Source organism: Narcine bancroftii, chromosome 8 (genome assembly GCF_036971445.1).
Source record: "Narcine bancroftii isolate sNarBan1 chromosome 8, sNarBan1.hap1, whole genome shotgun sequence".
NCBI lineage: Eukaryota > Metazoa > Chordata > Chondrichthyes > Torpediniformes > Narcinidae > Narcine > Narcine bancroftii.
In genome coordinates, this window is record NC_091476.1 from 83456162 (window position 1) to 83469486 (window position 13325).

Here is a 13325-nt window from a genome sequence, read left to right on the forward strand (position 1 = left end):
TCTCAAGCAAAATATTTCAGTAACAATTGGGTCTAGAGCAATGATTTTCAACCTTCCCTACCCACTCACATGCCACCTTAAGCAATCCCTTACTAATCACAGAGCACCGATAGGATAGGGATTACTAAAAGTGGTCTGTGAGTGGAAAGAAAAAGGTTGAAAAACACTTCTTTAGACGGTCGAATTTAAATGGCAGGGTTCTTAACAGTGTGGATGAACAGAGACATCTTGGGTTTCAGGACCATAGAACCCTTAAGGTTTCTGCTTGAGATGATTGTGTGGTCAAAAAGGCATTTAATGTGTTGGCCCTTTTTAGTTGGGGAATTGAGTTCAAGAACTGTGAGGTAAACCTACAGGTCTGTAAAACTCTGGTTAGACCACACTTGGAGTATTATGTTCAGCGCTGGTCATCTCATTACAGGATAGGGTGCAGAGAAGATTCACCAGGATGCTGCCTGGATTGGAGAACATGTCTTATGAAACAAGAGTGACAGAGCTAGGGCTTTTCTCTTAGGAACGATGAAGGATGAGAGTTGACTTGAGATAGTGGTGTTTAAGATTATGAGGGGCTTAGATTGGGTGGACAGCCGGCACCTTATACCTGGGGCGACAAAAGCAAATTCTAGAAAACATCTGTTTAAAGTGAGTGGAGAGAAATTTAGGGGAGACATCAGAGGTAAGTTTGGTACTCAGAATGGTGGGTGACTGGAATGCATTAGCGGGGTGTGGGGGGGGGGTGTTGGTGGTGGAGGCCATTCCGATAGGGACATTCAGAACACTCTTAGATAGGCACATGGATGGTTATGGGTGATGAGTTAGAGAAAAATTAGATTGTTGTGGTGTAGGTTTCCATAGCTTGGCACAACTGTGATCGTGTTTGATGTTCTATGAAAGGATGTAAATCCTCTGTCCACCGGTTCCAGGGAACCATCCATTTCCAACTTCTTTCCTCACCAGTATCTCATATTCAGCTTCTGAAGCAGGATGGGGAAAAGGGGAATCAGAGAATACACTCAACAAATTGGCATGAAATTGTACAGCACAGAAAAGGGCCCTCCCTTAAACCCTTCTCCTCTTTGCTGACCCTGGTGACTATCTACACTAATCCCATTTGCCTGCACCAGGCCTATGTCCCTTGCCAACTTTCCCATCCAACTATTTGCCAATATGCCTTTTTAACACTGTTGTTATATCTTTCTCCACCAGCTCCGCTGTCAGTTTTTTCAAGATATCCGTCACCCTCTGTATGAAATACGCATAACGGAGATATCCTTTAAACCTCTCACCTTAAACCTACAATGGCTTAGTTCTGAAATCCCCTCACCATCTGGAACAGGGAACAGTTGGGCTCTTTGGACTACGATGTTGTGCCAACCCATAATCAACTTACTCCACATCAAGCTAACCCTTCCCTCCCTCATATCCCATAACTCTCCATTTTTCTTACATCCATGTGCATGTCCAAGAGTATTTTAAATGTCCCTATTGTACCAGTCTCTACTACCACCCCAGCAATGCATTCCAAGCACCCACCACTCTGTGTTAAAAACCTATCTCTGATGTCTCCCCTAAATTTTCCTCCACTCATTTTAAATGATGACCTCTGGTCCTGACCATTGCTGTTCTGGGAAAAAGTGCCCCCTGTCCACTATGCCTCATAAGCTTAAACATCTCTGTTAAGTCACCTCACTCTCTGTCACTTCAAAAAGAACAATCCTAGCTTGCTCAAGTTTTCTTCATAAGTCATGTTCTTCAATTCAGGCAAATCTCCTTGGGACCCTCTCGAATGCTTCCACACCCTTAAGGCGACAAGAACTGAGCACAATACTCCCAAATGTGGTTGAACCAGAGTCCTTGAACTCAATCTCCTGACCAGCACACTGTATGCCCCTATCAACTTGCACAGCCACCTTGAGGGATCCATTGACTTGGACCCAAAGATCTCTCTGTTCCCCCACATTTCTTAAAATCTTGCCATTAACCATGTACTTTGCCTCCAAGTTCAATCTTCCAAAGTCTATCATTTTATACTTATCCAGATTGAACTCCACCTGCTATTTCTCCACCCAAATCTGCATCCTGTTAATCTCTTCCCTCACTTCCTGTAGTAATCAGACAACTGATCAGACAACTATGGGCTCGGACGTTCCTTCACGCAGATGACAGAGGTGTTGTGATTCTTGAGACTCTCTTTGTTTCCTCTTGGTAATGGGGTCCTTCATTCACGTGGGAACATACAAATAGAAAGAACCCAGAAAAGATTCATCGGGACGTTGCCCAGAATGGACGGTGGTAATTATAAGGAGACATTGGATACACTGCGTTTATATTTACTGAAACACAGGCCCTAAGGACCTACCCATTTGAATGTTTTTCAGAAGCTCCAATGCAATCTCTTTCTTTATCTCAACATGCTCCAGCACATTAACCTGTTTGCAGTGCCCTCACATTCATCAAGGTTCTGCTCCCTGGTGAACACTCAAGCAAGGAATTCATTAAAGTTCCTCCCCTACTTCCTCGCTTCCAGGCACATACCCTGATTTATCCTGAGTAGTCCTATTCATTATCCTATTCATCACATATGTGTAGACCACCTTGGAGTTTTCCTTAAACCTACTTACCAAGGCCTTCCCATGACTCCTAGCTCTCCTGTCCTTTCTTCAGTCCCTTGGTTATCGTACAATTTTTTTGAGTCCTGCCTGAGTTTCGCTTTCTCAGCCTTCTTCGTCTTGACTAAATCTTCCACCTCTCTTGTTAACTATGGTTCCTTTACCATTCTTTTCCTTTTTCAGTGGGACAAACCAGTCCAGAACCCACCATGTTCCCTAAATATCCTCCACGTATTGACTGCGCATCTCCCTGAGAACATCTTTTCCCATATAATGGTCCCAAGGTCCTGCCACATACCATTGTAATTCTTCTTCTTTCTTTGGCTTGGCTTCGCGGACGAAGATTTATGGAGGGGGTAAAAAGTCCACGTCAGCTGCAGGCTCGTTTGTGGCTGACAAGTCCGATGCGGGACAGGCAGACACGATTGCAGCGGTTGCAGGGGAAAATTGGTTGGTTGGGGTTGGGTGTTGGGTTTTTCCTCCTTTGCCTTTTGTCAGTGAGGTGGGCTCTGCGGTCTTCTTCAAAGGAGGTTGCTGCCCGCCAAACTGTGAGGCGCCAAGATGCACGGTTTGAGGCGTTATCAGCCCACTGGCGGTGGTCAATGTGGCAGGCACCAAGAGATTTCTTTAGGCAGTCCTTGTACCTTTTCTTTGGTGCACCTCTGTCACGGTGGCCAGTGGAGAGCTCGCCATATAACACGATCTTGGGAAGGCGATGGTCCTCCATTCTGGAGACGTGACCCATCCAGCGCAGCTGGATCTTCAGCAGTGTGGACTCGATGCTGTCGACCTCTGCCATCTCGAGTACTTCGACGTTAGGGATGTAAGCGCTCCAATGGATGTAGAGGATGGAGCGGAGACAACGCTGGTGGAAGCGTTCTAGGAGCCGTAGGTGGTGCCGGTAGAGGACCCATGATTCGGAGCCGAACAGGAGTGTGGGTATGACAACGGCTCTGTATACGCTTATCTTTGTGAGGTTTTTCAGTTGGTTGTTTTTCCAGACTCTTTTGTGTAGTCTTCCAAAGGCGCTATTTGCCTTGGCGAGTCTGTTGTCTATCTCATTGTCGATCCTTGCATCTGATGAAATGGTGCAGCCGAGATAGGTAAACTGGTTGACCGTTTTGAGTTTTGTGTGCCCGATGGAGATGTGGGGGGGCTGGTAGTCATGGTGGGGAGCTGGCTGATGGAGGACCTCAGTTTTCTTCAGGCTGACTTCCAGGCCAAACATTTTGGCAGTTTCCGCAAAGCAGGACGTCAAGCGCTGAAGAGCTGGCTCTGAATGGGCAACTAAAGCGGCATCGTCTGCAAAGAGTAGTTCACGGACAAGTTTCTCTTGTGTCTTGGTGTGAGCTTGCAGGCGCCTCAGATTGAAGAGACTGCCATCCGTGCGGTACCGGATGTAAACAGCGTCTTCATTGTTGGGGTCTTTCATGGCTTGGTTCAGCATCATGCTGAAGAAGATTGAAAAGAGGGTTGGTGCGAGAACACAGCCTTGCTTCACGCCATTGTTAATGGAGAAGGGTTCAGAGAGCTCATTGCTGTATCTGACCCGACCTTGTTGGTTTTCGTGCAGTTGGATAATCATGTTGAGGAACTTTGGGGGACATCCGATGCGCTCTAGTATTTGCCAAAGCCCTTTCCTGCTCACGGTGTCGAAGGCTTTGGTGAGGTCAACAAAGGTGATGTAGAGTCCTTTGTTTTGTTCTCCATTGTAATTACCCCTCACTCAAATGTGCACTTTTCTATTTTGTCTGCTCCATAGCTAAGATAAAGGTCAGGGAGTTGTCACTGTCTCCGAAATCCTCACCCATTGAGAGGTCTGCCACCTGACCAGTTTCATTACACAGTACCAGTGTGGCCTCACCTCAAGTCAGCCTGTCCACATCCTGTGTCAAGAATCCTTCGTGGACAGACCTAACAAATTCTGCCCCATCTAAACCTTTTGGATTAAGGAAGTGCTGGTCAATATTCATGAATGTGAAGTCACCAATGCACCTTACCAAAATCTGCTGACTTATCTGCTCCTCAGTGGCTATTAGGGGACCTATAGAATACTCCCAATCGTGTTTCTGACTTGCACCCACACTAATTCACAATGTGCTCCCTTTCTGCAGCTGTGATGCTATCCCTGATTAGAAGGCACTCGTTCCCCCCACACTTTTACCTCCCTTATCTACTTTATTCATGTCCCTCATAATTTTATAAACCTCTGTATGGCCACCCTCAACCTCCTATGTTTCAGTAAATATAAACGCAGCGTATCCAATGTCTCCTTATAACTACCACCGTCCATTCTGGGCAACGTCCCGATGAATCTTTTCTGGGTTCTTTCTATTTGTATGTTCCCTCGTGAATGAAGGACCCCATTACCAAGAGGAAACAAAGAGAGTCTCAAGAATCACAACACCTCTGTCATCTGCGTGAAGGAACTTCTGAGACCATAGTTGTCTGATCAACTGCCTTCATATACATCACAGCACTAGGGCAGCATGGTTGATATAGCAGTTAGCACATCACTGTTACAGAGCCAGCGAATGGGGCTGGGGTTTGAATCCCGTGCTGTCTGTAAGGAGTTTGTACGTTCTCCCCGTGTCTGAGTGGGGTTTCCCCAGGGGCTCCGGTTTCCTCCCACTGTTCGAAACTTACCTGGGGGTGTAGAATAATTGGGTGTAAATTGGGTGGCATGGACTTATTACTATGCTGTATGTCTAAATTTAAATATTTTTAGTGCTGGGTGGCATGGGTAGTGTAGTTAGCCCAACGCTACTAAAGCACCAGTGACCCAGGTTCTGGCAATGTCTGTAAGAATGTGTATGTTCACCCCATGTCTGCTTGTTTCCTCTGGGTGTTCTGGTTTCCTCCCACCCTCCAATGTGTACGGGATTGGTAGGTTAATTGGCTGTAATTGACGGCAAGGGTTTCATGGGCTGGAATCGGCTTCTCTCATCTTGTAACTAAATTAGACATTTCAATTGATGTCATGGTCTTACTTGAGAATGAGTGATGAACAACAACAACAAATTGCTGCATACCCGCATAGGTCTCTCCCTTCCTGGATCTCTGTCTCCATCTCAGGAGATGAGCTTTCCACCGGCATATACTACAAGCCCTCCAACTTCCACAACTACCTGGACTGCATTTCCTCACATCCTGTCCCTGCAAGGATTCCATCCCCTTCTCTCAATTTCTCCATCTCCGCCACATCTGTTCCCAAGATGAAGTCTTCCAGTTCAGATCTTCCGAAATGTCTGCCTTCTTCCACATACATGGCTTCCCCTCCACCACTATCAACTCAGCTCTCACCTGCATCTCCTCCACTTCCCACTCATTTGCCATGCCTCCCTCTGCCCCAGACATAAACAACATAGAATCCCCCTCATCCTCACCTACCACCCCACCAGTCTCCACATCCAACACATCATCCGCCAGAACGTCCGGCACTTACTTCAGGATCCCACCACCAGACACATCTTCTCTGGTCCTCCTCTCTCAGCCTTCCGCAGGGACTGCTTCTTCAACAGTTCCTTCGTGCACACATCCCTCCCCATCTATCGCACCCCCAGCACCTTCCCTGTGCCCACAGGAGGTGCAGCATGTGCCCACACCTCCTCCCACACCACATTCTGGGGCCCCAAGCAGGCCTTTCATGTGAAGCAACACTTCACTTGTGTATCCAGAAGATTGATTTACTGCATCTGGTATTCCCTTTATGGCCTTCTCTACATTGGAGAGACTGGTCGCTTCACTGAGTACCTCCTCTCCGTTTGCAACAACGGTGACCCCTCAGTGACCAACCATTTTAATTCTGGGCCACACTCCCATGCTCACAGGTCCGTCCATGGCCTTGTGTACTGACCACCTGCAGATTGGAGGAACAACACCTTATTTTCCATCTGGGCACCCTCCAGCCAGATGGCACGAACATTGATTTACTGCTTTCCACTAAACCTACTCGCCTTTTCTTTTGCCTCCCCCTCTTCCCTGTCCTCCCAGTCCGTCCACCCACCCAGCCATCCCTCCTCCCCCTTATTGCTGCTGTCCCCTCCCTCCTTTCTCCACATATCCTCTCTTGCCTTTACAACCCCCTCTACTCTTTTGTTCAGACGCCTGCCGGCATTTTCTCATACTTTGATGAAGAGCTCAAGCGCGAAACGTCAATGACGTATTTTTACCTTTGCTACGTAAAGGCCACTGTTTGACCTGCTGAGCTTCTCCGGCATTTTGTGTTTTTACCTCAGACCTCTTGGAGTGTGGTGACCAGGCCTGTACACAATAATCCAACCGTGGTATAACCAACCTCTTGTCCAGCCACAATCAACGCTTCAGCCTATGAAGGCAAGCATATTATATATCTCCCATCACTGTGCTAGCCACCTGTGTCCACAATTTTAGAAAGCTATAGACTTGCACACCAAGTTCAAGTCAGCTGAACGCTATTTATTTGAAACAAAAATAGAACTGAATGGATATGGGATGTGGTATTGTTGCTGATAGAACCTGTGAGTGAAAAGATTCGTGTAGATTCGGGGATTACATGGGAGAATTTAAAATACTACAGTGAACTGGTAGATCTTGTGTTTGATGCTGCTTGTTTAACAAGAATGAGATTGGATTCACTGTTGGTAATTCATGTTATTCCTTTAGCTGAGTTTCTCAGAAGATCGGTTGACTGATTGCTTGATCATTTCTTCTTGCAGTCTATTCTGACCGTGCCAGTGAAAGCTCAGTCTGGTGTCAGTACTGTTCACATTCAGCAAAATTCAACAAAAGCAAATCTAACAACAGCTGTAATCAGCACCGCTTCCAAAACAGTATCCAGCTCGGTCAACAGTGCTGCATCCAGCTCTGCTACCACCATCTTACAGAACGTGGCTGGCCAAAGCATCATGAGGCAGGTGAGCACACACACGGCTGGTGGGGCCTTGTTTGAAATTGTTGGGTAATGGATCCCAAGAACTTATGATAATGGGGAGTCCCATTCTGTCCATGCAAACCAAAAAAGAGACCCCCTGTGTAATCCCACAGCCTCTCGTAGCCTTCAACTTCTGGATTGCAGTAATTTATTAATTCAGAATCAGGATTTATTGTCATGAAGAAGTCACGAAATTCATTGTTTTGCGGCAGCGTCACAGGGCAAACATTCATATTATATAACCATCTTACAACACAATCAATAAAAATAGTTCATTAAAAGTCAAAGTCAGGCTGTTAGGGTTTGTTGCCTGTATTTTCATGACATGTTTAAATGTGATGAAGGTTTCTGTCTCTACACCCTTCCAGGAAAGTTTTCCAGTTTCCCAACATGATCTAAATAAAAATCTTTCCATTATTATGGCAATGTCTTCACACACAGATTACCATTCAGTTTCCAATAAATTCTACTTTTCCTTAACAGTTCATTTTTGCATTCAGAAACCATATTCAGGTTTTTAAGTTCTTTTCTGTCTCTAATTTTGTTGTATTTTTCCTTCTCCTTTAGGCTTTCTCGCTGTTGTTCTCTCACATTTTGTCTTTTCCAACCCTGTATGTCCCTTGATGTTTACTGGACTCTCACTGTGGGAATATCTATATTTGATCCCTTGCAATCTTCTCATTCAGTTATCCTTGAAGAGCAAGACCTCAACAGTTGTAATCTCCGGAATACTTATCTTGGCATGCAGTAGTTGGGAGCATAGTAATGGAAGGACATGTCAGATCAACTTTTCAATAGCAAATACCAGAGGACGAGTGTTTGAGGTGAGGGGAGGAAAGTTTAGGGGAGAGGTCATGGGTAAGTTTTTAACGCAGAGAGAGGTGGGTGCCTCAAATGCATTACCAGGGGTGGGGGTGGAGACTGGTACGAGTGATTTTCAAAAGCCACGTGGGTGTAAGAAAAATAGAGGGTTATGGGTGTGGAAGGAAATATTAGATTCCTGTGGATAGATGTACATAGGTTGGCACCACATTATGGGCTGAATGGCCTATGCTATGGGGTTTCATGTTCTAATGTGTGGCTGAGAAGATGGTGCAGGAAGGAGCAGTTCCTACATTTCAGTGGGACAAACTTGTTCACCTGTCCAGTTTGTAGCGGAATCAGAATGAGTCTCTGGTCCACTCGGGAAGGTTCACTTGTGATGTTGGAGAGGATTTAAAATCATTTGGCAGAGGAATATGGGCACAGATTTGATGTAGAGGTAAGGAGAAGGTGAAGTCTAAAATAGAAGGAAAGATCAGTCAGTTTAGTGGATAGAGCAGACACAGAAATGCTCAGAGAAAACACTTAAATCAGTGACCAGAGATTTGACCCTCTCAAAGCCGTGCTGAATCCCTGATCTTTCCAATGGTGCAGAAAGGATTTTCCTCTAAGATTTTCCCTGCTACTAACAAAAATCTCAAGAACCTATTGTTACCTGGCATATCACAGCTGCATGTAAAAAGGGACAATTTCAGCTATTCTCCAATCTCCTAGCACCTCAGCTAAAGAAGATGCAGAAATCTTTGTCAGGGTCCCAGCAATCTCCTCCCTTGCATCCCAAAGCACCCTGGGAGAGATCTCACTGACTCTGGGGATTTTTGGTTCCATGACAGATAGCGTCTCTTCGCCCTTAACACTGTCCTGATCCAAATTCTCTGAACACCTTTCCCTGAGCTCACCATCTTCATTTCGTTCTCCTTGGTGACTACAGATGAGATGTATTCACCTGAGAGATATTCAGAGGAGAAGGGCCAGTGGGAATTAACTGGGAGCATCTGCCATTAGGCAAGCCCACAACTAATGTGAGAGTTATTTAAGAGCCACCTTAGGACCAGCATGTTTCTGTGTGGAAGGAAGGATAGGGGTGGCAAGGTAAGAGAGCCTTGGATGACGAGAGAGGTCATGAATATAGTTAAAAGAAAAGGACAGCGTATGTGAGGTTTAGGAAACTACTGTCAGTCATGGCCCTGGAAAAATATAAAATTACAGGAAAGAGCTCAAGCAGGCCCTGCAGAAAGCTAAAAGGGGCTATGAAACATCCTTGGTGAACAGGATTAAAGAAAATCCCAAGGTTTTTTTTACAGATTTTAAAAAGCAGATGACTTGGGAGAGGAGAGGGCAGCTCAAGGACAAAGAAGGAAATTTATACTTGCATATGGCAGGGAAAAAATACGTATAATTAAAGCCTATCTTCAAAAAAACTACAAGGAATGGAGGATTATCACTTCCAGATTTTAGATTGTACTATTGGACAATTAACATATGCAATTTACTTTTATTATTTTATTTGGATAAGTCAATGAATCAGCTCTCGGGTAAAAATGGAACTTAAGTTTTCCAAAAAAACTTCTATGTTGGCAATTCTAAGATTTTTTTTTTACCATTTTCCTTTTCTAAATTGACACATCAGTGAGAATTTATGTTAATAAGAAATAGGTTGAGAATATAGGGTCAATTTAGAAAATTCTTTGGATTTAATAGGTTTTTTTTTCTGGCTAGCCCTATTATAGATAATCATCTTTTTCAGCCGTCTCTGCTGGATGTAGGTGTCAAGGAATGGTATAGATTAGGTATCCAAAGTTATCATGATCTTTTTATTCAAGATAATTTTGCATTTTTTTGAAAAATTATCAGGCATATTTAATCTTTCTTACAAACATTTTTTAGATATTTACAAGTTAGACATTTTGTTCAGTCCAAGCTTTCTGATTTTCCTCGAATTTCAGACTTTCTTTTTTTTAAATTTTTTTATTTTTCACACTCTGAACCATACTAACCAAAATACACACAAACATTTCCCTCTTGAAAATACACAGTGTCATTTTCTCCCCTTTGATATTCTTGATTCATATTTTAACTTCATTTTTTTTCACAGTAGATTAAATCATATTTATAATGATTTATTAGATTTAAGATCATCCTCAATGGCTGGGATTAGGAATGATTGGGAATGTGATTTGAACATAACATTTTCAGATGAAGATTGGTTCTCCACGCTCAGCTTGATTAATGATTCTTCATTTAGTGCAAGACATTGTTTATTACAATTTAAGGTGGTACATAGAACACATATGTCTAAACAAATTATCTAATTTTATGCAGATATTGATCCACAATGTGTAAAATTTTTGAAGTTTCACTGATCCATAGGATTTGGGAATGCCCACATTTAGAGAGGTTTTGGAAATACATTTTCCAACCTTTATCAATGATTTTTAAGATTAGTATAGAACCATGTCTATAAATTGCTTTGTTTGGTTTTTCATGTGAGCCTCTGTCTGCAACTTAGGAGAAAGTTTAAGCCTTTTCCAAGCTGATAGCCAGACGAGCAATTTTATTCACCTACTGTTTAAGCTTGAAGAAAATTAGATACAACATTAAAGATAGAAAGTTTCAATTTGTAAAGATGTGGGGCCCATTCATAGGATACTATCATAATTGGAAGAGTTAAGAATTTTGAATGTTCCTGAGATTCTCTGTGTGATGTCTGGAGGTCGCTATCCAATCCACAGTTTCACTTTTCTTTTACAAAGGTAACGTTGATTAGAGGGAGGGGTCGAGTAGATTTAGTTTTTAGGGTTTTTTTTGTTTGTTTTCTTTTATTTTATTTTTTATTTGGATGAACTTGGCAAATATGGGTTTAACATGGTTATCGTAGATTAATTCAATTACTTGTTTCTCATGTAGATTAAGGAACTGTCAATGTAATTCCATCCTTTTTTGTGTACTGGTATGTATATGAGATGACTTGTTATGTGCTTTCCTTAAAGCTTTGTATGCGAATTTATATGTTAAACTCAATAAAAATATTTTAAAAAGAAAAGAAATGTATGCTTGAAGGAGTGGACAAGGTACTAAATGCATCAGTCTTTATCAAGGAGAAGGACATGGACAGTGATAAGGAGCATAATGTGGAGAATCCTCATGTGTTAGGGCATTTTGAGATCAAGAAAGAAATTATGTTGGGCCTTTTGAAGAGGTGGATTCAGCCCCTGGACCTGATAGGCTATATTCCTGGTTATTAAAAGAGACACATTAAGAGATCACATTACATCCTCACTCGTGACAGGAGAGGTCCAGGGGAATCCAATTAACCTACAAGCCTCCGTTACGTTTTCAAGAGTGGGAGGAAACCGGAGCCACCGGGGAAAACCCATGAAGGCACGGGGAGAATGCACAAGCTCCTTACAGACAGCACAGGATTCGAAGCCCGGTCCTAGTTGCTGGCACTGTAAAAGCATTGCGCTAACCACTATGCCAGCCATGCTGCCCTAATTTATAGGCCGTTGTGCCTCACATCAGTGCTAGGGAAACTGATGGGAAGCATTTGTACACAGTTTGAAAGTCATGGTCAGAATAGGGACAGTCAACATGGCTTTGTGAGTGGGTAGGTCATGTTTTACAAATTTGATTGAGTTTTATTGAGGAGGTGACAAAGGTGATTGATTAGGGTAGGGCTGGCCCATACAAGATAGGGTTCTATTTGGGCTGGAGGCCTGTGACCAGTGGTATTCTGCAGGGTTTGATGTATGTGGTTTAGTACGTTTGAAGATAATACTTACAATTGGTGGGGTTGTGGATGGTGTAGAGAGCTATCAAAGAATATAGATAGATCAGTTACAGATATGTGCAGAGAAATGGAAGATGGAAAGTGTGAGGTGTCGAACTTTTGGAGGGCAAATGTAAGAGGAACATTTCCAGTAAATGGTATTGCTGAGAGCAATGATAGGCAGAGGGATCCTGGGGTCCAGGTCCACATCACTCTGTAAGTAGCCATGCAAGTAGATAAGGCAGTAAAGAAGCTGCTTGGCTTCATTTGGAAAGGCATTTGGTGTAAAAGTCAGGAAATCATGTTACTGCTATATAAGTTTTGGCCAGGCCACAACTGGAGTATTTTGTTTACAGGAAGGATGTGTAGGCTTTGGAGAGGGTACAGAAGAGATTAACTAGGATTTTGCTTGGTTTGGAGAGTAAGAGTTATGAGGGGAGATTGGACAAACTAGGGTTGTTTTCTCTAGAGCATCGGAGGCTGAGGGAGACCTGGTAGAAGTTTATAAAGTCATGAGAAGCATCAATAGTGTGGACATCAGAATCTTTTCCCAAAGTAAAATTGTCACACTCTAGAGGACATGTGTTTAAGGTGAAGAGGAGTAAGTTTAAGGGAGGTGCGGGGTGCTAAGATAGACACATTAATTTCAGTGAAATTCAGTTTAAGCAGCAAATCCAGTTTAATTCACACATTAGGTTTGCACAGACATCTGGGTGGAAGGGTGTTTCTGTATTGCATTCATTGTTTTTTATGCTCCTTGTTTGTTGTTGAGAGATGAGTACAGCCTTCCTCCCATTTTGTATCTGATGATACATCATTAACCGAAGCTAGATGTGTCATCTTTGCTCCAGAGACAAGAGGAAATCTGCGTACAATTGATCGTCTTCATTTCATGGACATTATCGTGAACAGCATTTTAACAGCAGTTTTCTTCTCCTTGCCAGTACATTACCTCCTGTACCATGGTCTCCAATTTTGCATGTTTATCTCAAGCCTTTTGAAAGTCCCAATACACATCAACTGGTTAACAGTTGTCCATTTGATTACATTTGAATTGTTCCAGGTTCATGTTCCTGATGGGATATCGTTGATGATTGCAGTTCCTACAATTTTTTAAAAAACTTGGACATGCAGTAACAGGCCCTACGAGCCCGTGCTGCTCAATTACACCCAATTAACCTACAACCCCCATACATTTTGAAGTGTGGGAGGA

General features: G+C 43.3%; 1 protein-coding gene across 5 annotated transcripts in view; it reads left to right on the top strand.

Annotated features, from left to right (window-relative positions):
- nfrkb (nuclear factor related to kappaB binding protein) overlaps positions 1-13325 on the top strand; it is a 164885-nt gene that overhangs the window by 136990 nt on the left and 14570 nt on the right. For all 5 annotated transcript variants that reach the window (XM_069894378.1, XM_069894375.1, XM_069894379.1 and 2 more), the window contains exon 22: positions 7307-7504. In XM_069894378.1, the coding sequence (XP_069750479.1) occupies positions 7307-7504 (198 nt within the window). The remainder of the gene's footprint in view (positions 1-7306; positions 7505-13325) is intronic.